At 43.0% G+C, this 16,077-nt stretch overlaps 1 protein-coding gene across 1 annotated transcript in view; it reads left to right on the top strand.

Moving 5' to 3' along the window:
* Positions 1–16,077, top strand: part of LOC109044526 (LON peptidase N-terminal domain and RING finger protein 3) — a 207,861-nt gene that overhangs the window by 73,329 nt on the left and 118,455 nt on the right. The window contains exon 2 of the mRNA XM_019062301.2: positions 9,312–10,559. Within this exon, the coding sequence (XP_018917846.2) occupies positions 9,965–10,559 (595 nt within the window). The 5' untranslated portion in view covers positions 9,312–9,964. The remainder of the gene's footprint in view (positions 1–9,311; positions 10,560–16,077) is intronic.

Consider the following 16,077-nt stretch of genomic DNA (forward strand, 5'->3'; position numbering starts at 1 on the left):
CTGATGTTTTATTTCAATTTATTTTTTTATTTTTTTCATTTTTTTTCTTTCTTTTTTTAATAAATCATTGCTAGGTTAGTTCTAATTTTTTTGCCAGCATTTATTCTACCTACCCCCCCCCCCCCCACCCGCAGCTCATTTTTCTAGCTCCAACACCCTCTCCCCACAACTCATTTTTCTATCGATTTTATCATTTTTTTTTGTATGGCATGTCTTGCTCCCCTACCACCATTTTTTCGGGGTTATAGATATTTTAGCGGCCTCTAGACACGGGCATTTCGCTAGTGTCTATATGAAGAGTGAAATTGTTAGGAATTTTCTCATTTGCAGCTTTTCCAACTTAAATCATAAAATTTCTGTTTGAGATTATGTTCTATTGTTCTGAACCAAACGATACAACGTACCACTATTAAATACGATGTATTCATCAAGACTAGAAAAACGTATTGTGTAATTTGAGCAAGTACGCGTAGGGGAAATCTTTATAGACAGGGTTAGAGATCGAGTATCACAACTCATATTTTAAAATTTTGTCTTTACCCTGTTTGGCGGTCTGTAAGGAAGAGTTCTCGGGAATTCCCGTTCCTATTCCGAGCTTTTGATTTTTCCAGGAAACCGTGCCCCCTATTCGGGCCGCACTAGGACGTAATAAAAAAGAGCGTGGGTCGCACTGAAACTGTTAAGAAAAAAATAATGTACTGAATCAGCTGATGAGATCATGCCTAATTAATTCAACTCCTTGACGCTTCGACAAGACACCGATAGACCTACCACGCCAAAAAAGGAGGTGGTTATCATCCATCCTTTTCCATCGTGATCAACTATTTTTGAAATCTACTGGATCTAATTTGATACTGCATCCGATACCTCCGAAATTCATCTTCGGGAGTAAAGGGAAAATTAAAATGTCAGGATAACTGGGCGTAGGCTGTGGGGTGGGGATGTCCTATTTACATACTGTTCTTCTTCTTCTTCTTCTTCTTCTTCTTCTTCTATTTTCTCCTTCTTTCTCTTCTTCTTTTCCTCCTCTTCATCTTATCCTCTTCATTTCTATTATTCCTCTTTCCCGTTTCTGGGTCTTTTTCATTATTTATTCTTCTCCTTTCTTCGTTTATGTTGCCTTTCTCTGTTTTCTTATTTCTGTTTCCTCTCCTTTCTCTTTTCTCTCATTTCTGTTTTCTTTTTCTCTCTGTTTTTTCTTCTTTCTCTTTTCTTCTTCTTTATCTCTTCTTCCTCTCTCCGCTTTCTTCTTCCTTCTATTTTCTTCCTTTTTCTGTTTCCTTATCTCTGTTTTCTTCTTCTTTCTCCTTTCTCCTTCATTCTCTTTTCTTCTTCCTCCTCTTTACTTTTCCTTCTTCTTGTTTCTTCCTCTTCTTCCTCCCTCCCTTTTCGCTGTTCATCGAGCCCGAACCATTTGTCACCACAGAAGTAACATTGTAACTACGACTGGAAAAGTATCGTAGGTTGCGTCTGAAATCCACGCGACGAGCATCACAAGAACACCGATTATCTTTTTCTTCGCGCTGAAGTTGTCAAGGGGGATAAGGTGAATTAATTTCACTTATGTGGAGCCCTGCTTACTATTAGTCGGCTATTTTTCCTGTGTGCAACACATCCATCATATGCAAGAGCAGTGGTGATATCCTGTGCTCCGGGAAATTTTCCATGGGTCTAATCGGTTAAATCGTAAAATTCGAGATCACGCAAGTCCTCCATCGAGGAAGAGATCGCCGAAGAGATCGTGGCATGCCGCACCCAGTGGTCGAGTCAATAGGAGGGGTCGGACAAAATTTGGAAACTTCGAAAGCTTATATTTTCGAAAATATGAAACAGCAAAGTTCAAGAGTAGTTCCATTGGTTTTTTTGTGGAATTTACTTTCAGAAACACCCTTTAAAATTGAATTTGTGACGAAATATACCAGGGTGTCTACAAGTCCGGAATTTCCGGAAATGGTACTGATTTTTCAAGGGCGGTCCGGAAGTACTGAAAAAGTTCGGAAATTCCGTAAAAAGATCCGGAATTTTTTTAAAATTTCATGTCATTTTTGTCGTAATTTCTAATTTTTGAAATGTTTCGAATTTCGTGAAGTGGAGGTAATTAAAAAGTACGGAATTTTTCTGTTGGGGGAAGTACTGAATTTCTTGATAAGGTAATGAAACAGTACTGTAAAAGTACTTATTTTTGATCAGCCTGTTTTAGTAGAGACCCTGTAAACATAAAAATTTGAAATTTTAGTCAAAAATTTCTTGTCCGACGTCTTCTATTAGTTCGTTCCACTGTGCGCCGCGACCGTGTCGGTGACCGACCGCAACCGGGGGGGAGGGGGGGGGGGGGCAGACCGTGGTGGTACACTGTACTGGTACAGCGAAGTTCCTGCGTCGAATGGTTTCCCGCAACCCGCCATACATAGCTAAGACGTTCTACCTAGAACGGTATGCCGCAACCCGTGGTACACACTTATCAACGGCGGCACCGGGGAAATAGTTGCACTCCAGTTCTTGAATAGATAAATGCGTTTCCTCACGGATTCTACATCTCCTCCGCACGCGTTTGGCGTGCTCCTGCGTTGTTGATTAAACCGAGAGATACCCGGAAACTATGACCGTAAATTTTATCGCATAAATCGGCTGCTCGATCCAAAATCGTGTTTGAGAGTTGAGGATGATTCTGTTTCGGCGAGTGTCGCTGAGAAAAGATAGAGACCAGTGGCGTGGCGTGCTTTGCGATGTATCGATTGATCTGCCATTTAAACCAATGGAAAAGGATCGATAGACAGGGTGTTCGCAACGAACACCTTAATAATCGATTCTTTACCATAGCTTCAAATGGAGAGATGTCGATAGTCGATCATTCACGCCACGCCACTGATGGAGACTGATCGTAGAGAAGGGGAAGGGCGCGCAAGAAATCTTAAGCGCCGATTTTATTTGATCAGAAGCTTAGGCTGTCTGAATTTGCCGCTCTTTTCAAATGTTCAAAATTTTAAATGACCACTAAACCTTAAACGTTCGAAATTGCGGCCATGATCTTTTTTACATAATAAACCATCGAATGCAATCGAAAATATCTAACACAATTATGTAGTCATTAAATTGGCGTACTTATATATCTTAGGTTTTCTTTTATTTTCTGGGTTTTATTTTAAAATTATTATTTTTATTTTGTTTAAGTCTTCATTGCCATTACAGATTTGCCGCTTTTATTTTCTATGGGTAAAAGGTAAAATTGGAATAGGAATATTAAATTTTCGGCGTTCTTCTTCATATCAAGGGAAAAACTTTGTGAGATACTTTCCAGTTTTATTATGATCTGGAGCCGACGTTAACACCGTGTATTTCATCAATAATGAAAAGAAAAGTATTTTACTCCATGCTGTCCTCGAAACAGACGGAACCTTAACTGATATGATCCTCACGCCTAAGCCAAGTTTCTCAGAACCATTCAATCGGAGGGCTCTCCTACTCGCGCTGCTAACTTACAAAAATGCATACAGAATTTTGTTTAGAATAGTTGGTCGGCATGAAATTTCAGTAAGTTGGAAAAATTTGGGGCACGAAAACGAAACTGAGTTGATTTTTGCAGCCGTCCACAAAAGTGACATAAGAATTGTAGAATACTTCCTAAGGAGGAATGCATCCTTCATAGATCAATTTTGGAAACCGCCATTTCTCGATTCAGAATGCACTTTACTTCATTTAGCGGCTGCATTTGCGGATGAGGACATGATCGAATACCTACTGAAGCACGGTGCTAAAGTCGACTCTCTCGATGGGGATGGACAGACCCCCAGTTTTTTTGCAGTCATAATGGGGAACCGACGCACACTGAAATGTCTGATCGAAAATGGAGCCAATATATCTAATTACCCAGAACTGCCGTTTGGAGCCATTTTCGTGGGAGATCCTTTAATTCTAGAAATTCTTCTACTGCATGGTGCTCGTGTAGACACTTCTTTCGTAACAGCAAAGAATACTCCTTCTCTACCCAGTCACAAATCTGATGAAATTATATTGGGCAAGAGTTTGTCTGTGGGTTCGGCTCATTTTAGCATTGTCGACCCAATTTCGCCGGCTATTCCTGAAGCTTACATCTTTCTTTCTCATACAGACAGCTTGACACATGTGTCTAAACCTCTTGTTTTCGCTTTTTTAACGAAAAAATTAGTCTTCTTGAGGGAAAATATCCAAAACCATCGTTGAAGAGTTGCTTACAACCGTTCAGGACACTGTGTGGCCGGAGCTTTCATGTTTCAATCTCATTCCTGTCTTCAGTCCTCTTTTTGGACTAGAGAGTTGGGATCATGGTTTTTTTTTTTTTAATTTTACGATTACGAACCAAAGGCGCCCTTTAGGGCGCTTGAGAGATCGATAAAAAATTTTTTTTAATTTTTTGGAGAAAATTTTCCTTATTTTTTACATCTCATAGCACGTTTTGAGACCTGGGGAGCTGAAATTTTCTCAAATTTCAAAGATAAGGGACAATGAGGCTGAAATGGGTGGAAATAGGGGGGGGGGGACGGCCCTCCACACAATTCTGCTCGGCCCCTTCCAAAAAAAATCAAGAGCCCAAGATACTAATTAGTCTTGAGGTAAAAGGCATAGGGAATGTAATAAAACCTAACAGTGTTACGTTTTGAATGAACTAAAACCCACAGTAAGATATGATATGTTTAAAACAAGTCAGCAAAATTTCTGTCATCTGTAATATTTAATTCCATTCAATTTGCCATTGATAATGGCTCAAAACTTTTCTCGAGACGTTCCAATTTTCAAAAAGCCGGGGAGGCCTCCCAGTTCCCCCTTACCCCAAATTCTATATCCCCCTGTGTCCCTTCCCACAGAAAATTCCTCGTTCCGCCCATGTAAGGGACACCCTAGGGAGGGGGAGAGATTTGACAAAGTCATTAATATTCTTCCTTCAGATTTTCAGACACTTTTAATCTAATTACAAAGAAAATCCTCTAATAAATTAGAAGAGCAATATTGACAAAATTTTCCAGAAATTTGTGATTTTTTAAAGGAAATTTGGCATTGTCTGAAGGCTCATACGGCGGTTTTCCTTGGCAGTATACTAAGCGGTATTTTCAGGATTCAGGGACGGTCTTTTTAACGGCAATTTGACACCAGTGGCTTTGATTTCGTTAAGTTATTATTTGGCCCACTACACTCATCTGTCTGACCGATTCAATGCAGTGCAGTGGCTGGACGTCCGCGTCGATATCGCATCGCGCCGATAGCGAAAGACGCGATCAATGCATGGGATTCCTGATTCCCCTGATCGCCGCGCGCCGCCGCGACGACACCTATTTCTGTCCCCCACCAGAAACTCTGTCCATTCAAGAGCTGGTGCGCAACCCATTCCAAGGGCCGCCGTAGCTGCGTATGCCGGGTTGCGGGAAACCATTCGACGCAGGAACTTCGATCCCGGCCCGACTTAACAACCAAGTCGTTCAGTTTCATGGTAAACTTGACCTTCACTCTTCTCGCATTCCCGTGGAATTTTTCCCGGTCGAAATTCGAGGGTCCGGTGACCACGTGGGGTCGTGGGCCCCGTGTGCCCACGCATTCGGAACCGCGGGCCCGCTGATTCCGCGCTTTCCTTCCATGCTCAGGAAATCGATGCCAGTGGCGTGCTTTTCGGTATGGGTATAGATTGATCTGCCTTTCAAACCTGTGGAGAAGGATAGGTTGACAGGTTGTTTGCAACGAACACCTTAATGATTTATTCTTTACCATAGCTTCAAATGGGGAAATATCGATAATCGATCATTCACGCCTTGCCACTGAGCGATGCATGAACTTCTGGACCTTGAACAATTGAACATATGGATATTTTGGTTGAATCTCTACAGTATTCTCTGCGCAATTTAGTCCGAATAGTTCAAGAGAAAATATTCCTAAACTGTCTGAAAGGGAAAAAAAGAGAAAAAGAGAGAAAAAAGGAAGAAAAAAGAGTGTTTTATCCAGGGAAATGCTATTTTTGAATTTTCAAATCTCTACATATTGTACTGCAGTTTAAATGCTTTGAATGTACACTAAAACCAAACGAACCAAAGTTAATGTTACAAGAATACACATTTCAAACCAAGAGGTTTCAGTCTAGAGTGCATGGGTTTAGTTTAGCTGGAAAGAAAAAATATTTTTACATGTAGTTGATCAGATCTCCTTGTTAAAGGATTCCGTAAATCAAATGATCGAGAATAGCCCTTCAATCAAGTTCCAGGAAAGCTCCAATCAAGGTGAAGTACCCACATCCTCACTTGTCCCACAATCCCACCTTGCGAGTGGCTAGTGAGCTTTCCCTGCCAAGAAAAACAATCCACATCTTAAAGTGCCGTTTCCGTAGCTAAAACTTAGGTTTATTGCCATTATCTCGGACCAATTATTGGAATGTGGGGCGTTTATTTGCGAATGCGAACAAATAAGTGAGCCGTAACCAATTTGTCCGTCGAGACGCCGTGCAAATTGTGGCGATCGCAGAAATATTGACGGAGAGTGGCAAAGGGATTATGATAAGACCCGCTTGCTTTATGTGTCTCAATTGGAAAGTCATTGAGTATTGTTGTCCGATATGAGGAAAATTATTACAAGATATCCTCACCCGGTATAAAGAAAATCTCAGTCGTGTATGGGTTTGGTTTCCTCATCTAAAGGAGTAAATTTTAATTTTGCAATGAAGACCACTATTCTGCCGTGCTAAGGAAAAGCGCCGTATGAACTTTCGAGAGTTGCCAAATTTCCTTCCTTAAAATGCCCATTTTAGAGGAATGTTGTGGATATTTTCCCTCGAAATTTTCAGGAACTCAAGGTGAAATTGCGAACAAAATTATCTGAAAAATTGGAAGAAAAATATTTACAAATTTTACCGAAAATTCGTGTTTTACTAAAGGAAATTTGGCAGCTCCTGGAGGCTCATACGGCGTTCTTCCTTAGCACGGCAGTATTCCTGCCTCTACGTGAAAGGGAAAGGGAGAGCTTAATTGAGGGGCTTGGAGGACCAGGCGCGTAAGTGCGGTTTTTGCTATTTCGAGAAAAACGTGTTAAAATTTTCGAAATTACATAGATCCTTACGGCGGAAAGAAAGTTCAGACTGACTTTCCGATGCTCAAAAATTGGAATTTGGGAGCGAATTTTTGCACAGAATGTGCATTAAGACTATAGTTTTACTTGAAATCATCAAAATCTCAATTTTTTCCGAACTGCACCTATACGCCTTCTGCCGTGCTGAGGAAAAACGCCGTATGAGCCTTCAGGTGTTGCAAACCTTCCTGTGATAAATCACAAATTTTATGGAAAATTTTTGAATATTTGTCTTCAAATTTCTCAGATAATTTTGTTCTGAATATGGCCTAAATATTCTGAAAATTTCAGAGAGAAATGTTCAAAACTTTCCTCAAAAATAAACATTTTTCAGAGAAAATTTCCCAATTCTTGAATGTTCATACGACGTTCTTCCTTAGCACGGCAGCCTTGTTCTCCAAGCTCCTCACTTTTCTTTGAAAAAGAGAAGCTTTCAGAGCTTCCTTCCCTTCTCCCTTTTAGAAAATCTCCTCGTCGGAAAATTAACCTCCCGAGTTTTTCTGTCACTGCACCAAGTGCGTCAGCATAGCAGACGTTCTCCTTTTTCACCTTTGACGCTCATCGTGCTTTACTCCCGTTTTCCCGGATAGTCCCGAGGTCAAATATAAAAGATGACGTCCATGTAAAATACATGACGCAGTGAAAATCTTTTTACGCCCACACCATTTTCAATCACGATTATGAAAAACGACAGACTCAAATTACTAATGACGCTGAGCTTTTTCTTTAAAATTGATTTTTTCCCGAACATTTTCCTCCGTCTCTTCCGTGTTTTCTCCATGCTTACCAATGGCGTGGTGAACTTTGCGATCTATCGATTGATCTGCCTTTTAGAGTAACGGAGAAGGATCGGTAAGAGGGGATTTTTCATCCATATCCTTTAACACGTGAAAAAAATGGCGTAACGCTCTTCGTGACCCCCATAGCATAACTTATTTTTTGAACGTCTCCATTCTGCCGTGCCAAGGAAAAACGCTGTAGGAACATTCGATACTTATCAAAATTCCCCCTAAAAAATATTTATTTTGAAAAAAATGTGTACGTTTTTCTTTTGAATCTTCGGTTACGAGTATTTTAGATTAAATTGCGATCAAAATTGCCTGAAAAATTGGAAAAAATATTCAAATTTTTACAGTAAATTCGTGTTTTATTGAGAGAAATACGGCATCGTCTGAAGGCACTTAAGGCGTTTTTCCTTAGCTCGGCAGCATCGCAATTTGGACGGAGTTAAACAGAAAGGAACCAAGCCACATCGGGATCGAACCGAGAAAAAGAGGTTAAAAGTTTGGCTCTTGCATAAGACTCAATGTAAAATATAAACTTCAAGTTCAATTTCTGCAAAATTTGCTCCAACAAAAACTTTGAATTTTTGGCGATAGATAGTAGAGCAGTGGTTGAGTTCAAAACCACTCATAACTCAATTTTTTCCAAAATGTGGGTTGGTTCCTTTCTGCTTAACTCAGTCCATTTGATCTAAGGTTTCTCTTTGAATTAACATTTAAGGGGCTTGTAGGACAAGGCGCATGAGTGCAGTTTTTAACAGCATCGAGATATTACTTTTCCAAGTAAAACCAGTCTTAATCTCTTAATGCATAGTCTGTCGGAAATTCGCTCCAAACTTTCAATTTTTAAGCATCAAAAAGTCAGTTTGAACTTTCTCTCCGCTACAAGGATCCATGTAATTTCAAAACTTCAAACCTGTATTTCTCGAAGTACACTGGGAAAAAAAACACATTGAATCTAGAGTCCAGACTCTTCAAAAACATCGACAAGAAAAAGGACTCTTGATTCAATCAGATTTAAGCTTAAATCAAAAGGAAATCCGCTCAAATTAAGAGACTTGGTTCTTGATTTTAGCTTAAATCTGATAGAATCAAGAGTATTTTTTCTTGTCGATGTTTTTAAGAGTCTGGACTCTAGATCCAATGTGTTTTTTTTTTTTTTTTTTTTTTTTTTTTTCCAGTGTATTTCTCGAAGTAACAAAAACTGCTCTTATGCGCCTTGTCTTCCGAACCCCTCATTTGTTATCATTTCTTTCTTCCTTAGAGTGAGTGTTTCTTCTATTCTACAGGTGGTCCCACGTAACTCCAAACGTCATAGAAGCCAAGCTTATTACATCTTGTATCATTTTTATTTTTTCCCACCTTGATGAGCACCTTGTATTTCGGACCCGAAAACAAAGCGTGACGTCACGACATCTCTAACGCTTGACCCGTTAACCTCTGTTGCAGGCGCTGCAGCTGCCGCGGAGCACGGACGGAGCCCGACGACGACGCCGCCCCTCCACCTCGACGCGGCGAGACGCCATCTCGGCCGCGTGAGCGCCACCGCCGCCGAGCCCCAGTGAGCACCGAACCGCCGAGCGAGCAACACGAGTCACAGCCAGTGCCGCGATCCTAACCTCTCCGCGACGCGGCGCCATCATGGAATATCGCACACCGAGCTTCCTCCGATTCCCGACCCGCGTCCGACGACGGTCTGTGAAAAATTCTAGAAAACCTTTCAAACTCGGCAGCGACCCCTGTTGTGCGTGAACCACGCCTTGTGATATCCTTTAATTTATTTCAATTTCAACCCCCCCTTGTGTTATTTATTCTGTGTTCCCCCTCCCCCAAGTGCCTGGTGTCTAGTTCGTCGTTACCTGCCGCGGGAATCAAAACCCCATAACGGAATCTCTGTCTGTGGATAAGTGATTTTTCGATTTATATATATAGCGAGATATATATAGATAAGAGTGATTTTTTATTTGTATATACAGCGGGATATATATAGATAAGAGTGATTTTGATTTGTATATATAGCGGGTTATATATAGATAAGAGTGATTCTGCAGTGCGGGAGTGCCAAGTTCGGGACCGTGGATCCGCGGAGTGCTCGGTCCGCCATGACGGCGGACCTCGCGCGAGAGGCGATGGGCAAGAAGGACTACGCGCAGGCGGCGCGGATGTTCAAGCGGTGCCTCGCCGAGCGCCCGTCCCTGGAGATGTTCCTTGGCTACGCGGACGCGCTGGCCAAGTGCGGGCGCGTTTGGGAGTCCCTGGACGTGTTCGCGCAGTGCGCCGCCTTCGCCCCGCTGTCCCCGGAGAAGCTGCGAGGGGTGACGACGGCGTTCCTGGAGCACCTGAGCGCCCGGGCGGCGGCGGCCGCCGCCGCCGACCCCGGACGGGCGCGCGAGGCCCCGGAGCCGTGCGCCTTCGTCTGCGGCCTCTGCGACAACGTGCTCCTGCAGCCGGTGACGCTGGCCTGCGGGCACACCTTCTGCCGCAAGTGCCTCCAGCGGGAGCCGACCAAGGCGTGCCGCCGCTGCGGGCACAAGATCGCCCAGCGGCTCGAGATCAACGTCCTCATCCGGAGCCTCGTCGAGAAGTTCTGGGCGGAGGACATCGCCGCCGCCCGGCTCCGGGACGAGGGCAACCAGCTCTTCGGCTCCAACCAGGTGGAGGCCGCCCTCAGCAAGTACGACGCCGCCATCGCTTTCGGTGAGTCCGCCCCCGTTCTCTTCCTCCAGGAGCATGGCCAATCCACACGGTTCATAATTGGTCGATCTCGTGGACAAATGTCTAAACCCTAGCGCCAAAGGCGGACATTGGCGGATCCAGCTAATTGGCAACACTGTCTTTTCTCCTTTTAAACCTATAGAAATGTATCGATCCTTGGAGGGGACAGGTGCTCCGACAAGACTCGACTATTTAGCATAGGTTTAAATGGAGGAAATCCGGTGTTGCTAAATTGCTGGATCCGCCTCTGAAGGCGGATCCAGACACTTCCAAAAGAGGGAGTCAGTAGAGGGATCTGGGGGGCGGGATTCCCTCGGAAATTTTTTGAAATTTCATAGCATCCAATACGGAGTTTTAGTTAATTTCGTTATTAACAATTACCAAACCAAAGTGTTACCAGTTATTACCAATTATCCTTCCTTTCTGTTTCCTTTGTTCCCTATCTCGGCAACCCGGGGGGGGGGGGGGGGTGCGTGTGTCGGGTATGCCCCTTACCCCCTCCCCTCCCCCTTAGATCCGCCGACGCTACTGCACATTGTCGGAGGGAAGTTGAATTCTGATGAGCCTCTCATGGGAGAAGCTGATGCTACGCTACGTCACATGCCACGGTCGAGGTTTGGCCGAGTGGGGGAGTGAACTCATAAATTATACGCAGTAATAACTGACCCGTGTGGATTGGCCCTGTCCAGGAGAGTCATTTCAGCCAAATTTTACGTGAACTACAGTTTGTTTTCGAGAAGCATATTATGAGCCCTTTATTGGACCCAAATCGACCATAATTGCCTCAAATAAGGGTATAATTTTAACTTCAAGGAGTGAGCATATGTCTCCTTCGCTTCTCTCCAAATGACGCCGGGCCTTTCATGGGTCCGAATTCGATAAACCTGGGGGCGAAAATTGGCGGGCTAAGAGGGGAGGGAGGTATAGGGGGAGGAAAACTCCGACTTTCAGCAGGATTCAACAAAACTTCGGGGAAAAATAAAAGGAAATTCTAAGCGGCAAGCATTTTAAAATAATAGTCATCCGTAAGAGCTATCTAACTGTTACAGCCAACGTTGGAAGCTCTCAATCAATGAACAAAAGTAAAAAAAAACCCGAATCAAAAAATTTCGGAAGGTGGAATATCCGCACCGCGGCGGCTGGAACCGGTTGTGGCTATTATGCCTGACATCTACTTTTTTTCTTGGCATGCCTGTATTTTTATCGAGCTTTTTCCCGAACCAATGTCCAGGCACTGGACGGGGTCGACTTCCCTGAGGCCAAATACGCACGCCACACCGCGCCGGGACCTCGAGCGTAAAATGACGCAATATCAGACCGAGCTTAAAAATATACTAGGCTAAATTCCAGAGACTAAAATTCTGTCATTTTGTTGCATCTATTATGATCAGGGATCCCTGATACTCGGCTCATCTCTCGACAGTCCCTCTGAAGCCGCTCTGTCGAATAATGAATAATGGACCACTAGACAAGGTACAAACTTCAGCATTCTGATTTGTGTTCCTTATCAAAAATTTCACGTAAAGCACGATGCGCACAGCAAAAATTACCAAAATCACCTCTTTACGAAGATACTTAATGATTCTTGATGCGTGAATTCAAACCATCCGCTCATGAAAACTCAATGCTCCATACGTGATTCACATCGCGCGCTAAACGTTATCATGACAATCTTTGCGATATAAAAATCTGGCAACGTCTATCTTGACGCTTCGGCTCCGTTTTAGAAAATCGCTTGTAGTTTGAACAACGCATGGTGGGAAATGAACATTGCTCGATTGAGAAGCTTGCTGAAACCGTTGTAGTGCGCGATTTGACTCACGTAGAGCTTTGAGTTTCTTGTGAGCGGGCTGTTCAATTCCGCGTAACAAATGTGAAATAAAAACGTTATTATCTTCGTTAGGAGTTGGTTTCAGTAATTTTCGTTGCGCGAATCGTGTTCTACGTAAAATTCTGGCTAAGGAACATGTATCAGATTGGTTAAATTCGTACCTTGTCTAGTGTCCCATTAGGTAATTAATCAATTAATTAAATAATTAAATTATAACAATAATAATTAATAATATAAATTGTTACCCAAATAGAGGAAGCTATCAGGCTCAGTTGCCAATTTTTATTTCTGCTGATCTCGGAGATAATATACTTGAAGACCCCGCACAAATTATCGAAGCAGTACAATCGAGTAAACCAGAGGTCAAATTCGGAGGTCAACGTTATTTTCCGCCTAAAGGTGGTTCATGAGCAGCTTGTTGAGCAAAAATTCCAAAAAAAAATTGTCTAATGATGACCGGGCGTAATTTTGTGATGAGGAACTACAATTTTTGTCTCACAATCAGTTAAATAACAACGCAGGCAGCGTTAATTTCCCTATACATAAAAGTGTTTTTACAAATGAGCCAAAAATTGTAGTTCTCAATGGCAAAGTGTTGTCCAACTGATGAATGTTGGCTTATTCGATCCTTTGTGAGCATTCTGCTCGAACCGGGAAAAGGAAAGATTGGACAAAAATGTCATGTCAGGAAACGGAACCATTCAACAGAAACATATGTGCTAACCAATTGGCCAACCGATGATTGATGCATACAAGGTTGGTGTGGCTTTTGTCCAATCGTCTCTTTCCCCAGTTTTAGGCGATCTTTTTTAAATTAGGTTATGATTGCCAAACTGACTGCTTAATACTTTGGTCATCAGACAGCATTCGGCCAATTTGCGTTTTTTTCGCTCTTTAATTGAGCAAAAAGTAGAGACCCCTCTTACTTTTGATGGACACTCAACCAGTCTTATCGATCTCCAATTTTAATCGTGGAACATAGTTTACTAGGCGTCACCTCATCGTTCCGACTTGGTTTTATGATTGGCACAGAACATAAAACTGACTTCACAAGCTGAAAATGGATTCCTGAAAATGGTTCATCCGTGACGCTGTTCAATTTTGACCCGATCGAAACCCATTTTCTGTTATTGCTCTTTTTAAGCACAAAATAGTACGAATTTGTACAAATTTTCAACTTTTTACAATATGACGAGTAACTTTAAAAGTCAGGCCGCCATTTTATGACCAGAGGTGAAATGATGGCTAATTAGCCCGCACCTCGTCGATTGCTGAAAATTGTGAGTTGTGTCTTTTTAAGTAAAAAATAGTACCAATTTGTACAAATTTTCAACTTTTCACAATATTACGAGTAACTTTTAATGTCAGGCCGCCATTTTATGACCAGAGGTGAAATGATGGCTAATTAGCCGGCACCTCGTCGATTGCTGAAAATTGTGTGTTGTGGCCCACTTTTCAGGGCACCACGCAACAATGGCGACCTCCATTCTCAGCTACCATTTTCAGTGTGTGAAGTGGGCTCATAACAAATCCATCCAGCTTCGAGTGCTGAGTCATGGCTTCATGGGGCATCGACAACCGGTGCCGGTCGGTCGGATGGTCGGCGAGCGAGCAATTTGCGGCGTCTTGAACTTGCGCCTGCTTGATGGACGGCGTCGTGGAAGAGTCGGTCGGGGAGTGGCTGGAAGCTACTAATCGGCCGTCGTCTCCGGTGGTGGGAACGGACCTTGCCCGCGAACCGCGACCTCCTTCCGCGGAAATCGCCCCATCATCGCCATCGCTAGCTCGGAGTCCCTATACGCACCACAGAGCAAAGACCCCAACACTGCCGTGCTAAGGAAAAACGCCTTATGAACCCTCAGGCGTTGCCAAATTTTCCTTGGCAAATCGCTAATTTTCAGGGAGATTTATGAATATTTTTCTGCCAATTTCTCAGATAATTTTGTTTGTAATTTGATCTAAAGTTCCTGAAAATTTCATGGGAAAATGTTCATAATTTCCCTCAAAAATCAACATTTTATCTAAGGAAATTTTGCACCTCTCGAATGTTCATACGGCGTTCTTCTTTACCTAGGCAGAACGCACGTTACGTCGTTACGTAAGCGCTTGACCCTTCGGATAGACTCGGAAGTCGCGGAGGTTGAGCGGCAACCCGGGGAGAGGTTGAAAGGAGGAGTATCGATGAGGGCTGTTTTTGGGCCAATTGAATTTTGTAACAGGAACAGCGGGCCGATTATTCAAATATACAGACAAAGCGATAGACAATGAAGATGCGATAAGGAGTATTGGGCGATCCTATTGGTTGAAATGGGTGGTTCATATAGACTAAGGGGGTAAATTATGGACTAACAATCGGGTCTCTCGTGGGTTGCCGTTAGTTAGTCTATTACTTACGTCCTTTGTCCATTGCAACCACCCGCTTCCACCAATAGGATGCCTCCATATCTTTTTTGTCTTCTTTGTCTATCGCTTGGTCTATCAATTTCAATAATCAGCCGCAGCGGGCTGATTGTTGAAAATGGACAAAGTTATAGACATAGAAGACAAAAAGGTTATAAAGAGATCCTATTGGTGGAATCGGATGGTTGCAATGGACAAAGGACGTAAGTAATAGACTAACTAACGCCAACCCACGAGAGACCCGATAGTTCGTCCATCATTTACCCCCTTAGTCTATAAGAACCACCCATTTCAACCAATAGGATCGCTCCATACTCCTTATGTCTTATTTGTGTATCGCTTTGTCTATCAATTTGAGAAATAAACTTGCAGGAAAGTCCTAAAAGCCGCACCGATAGAGTTTTATCGATAAGCCTTTCGTAGAATGAAGTGCGACATAGCTTCGAGTGGGCTTTCCATGTCGAGTTTTATTGTTCCATGACCATAATTTTCCATCCATAGGTGCACCCGTGAGTTTTCATACTTGCATAATATGCTGTAATCTAGTTTCCGGCTCGGTCGGATACGTTCGGTTTCCAAGGTCGCGACGATTTTCGCGAAATCGATTAGCATCACCGATCGGAGTTCTTTCTGACGCAAGGCGCGGCGCCTCTTTCCGCAGACGATCGCACGAACAGGGAAATGATGCAGATCAAGTACATCATTATGCTTGATCTTCGTAGTTTAATGACCCATGAAAATCTTAATCCGGTGGCGTGGCGTGCTTTGCGATACGCCGATTGATCCGACACTTAAACCTAAGGAAAAGGATCGATGAAGAGGGTGTTCACTACGAACAGTTTAAGAGTCGATTCTCTGCCATAGCTGCAATTGGGGAAATTTCGATAATGGGGATGTTGCATGTGTGAGGGATTTGCGATTTGACTGTTGATTCTTATGTAAAAGTTCGCGAGAAACACGATGGTGCCACTGGTTTTCTCTGAAATCAACTCCCAAGCTCAAAAAAAGCTCTCAAGTTGAGGCCAAAATGGAGGGGATGTCCCACGCTACCCTGAAAGTCCACCTCTTCATCAAGACAAACTCTCCATGCAAAGATAGGGAGCTAACACATTGGCAGGGTTGCCGTGATTTCAGTTTTAGAGTCCCCAAATAAGGTGGCAGCCCTGTCAATGTATTTGCTCCCTATCTTTGCATGGATAGTTTGTTTTGATGTAGAGGTGGACTCTCGGGGTAGGGTGGGATATCCCCTCCATTTTGGCCTCAACTTGA

This window comes from Bemisia tabaci, chromosome 10, assembly GCF_918797505.1.
Source record: "Bemisia tabaci chromosome 10, PGI_BMITA_v3".
Taxonomy (NCBI): Eukaryota; Metazoa; Arthropoda; class Insecta; order Hemiptera; family Aleyrodidae; genus Bemisia; species Bemisia tabaci.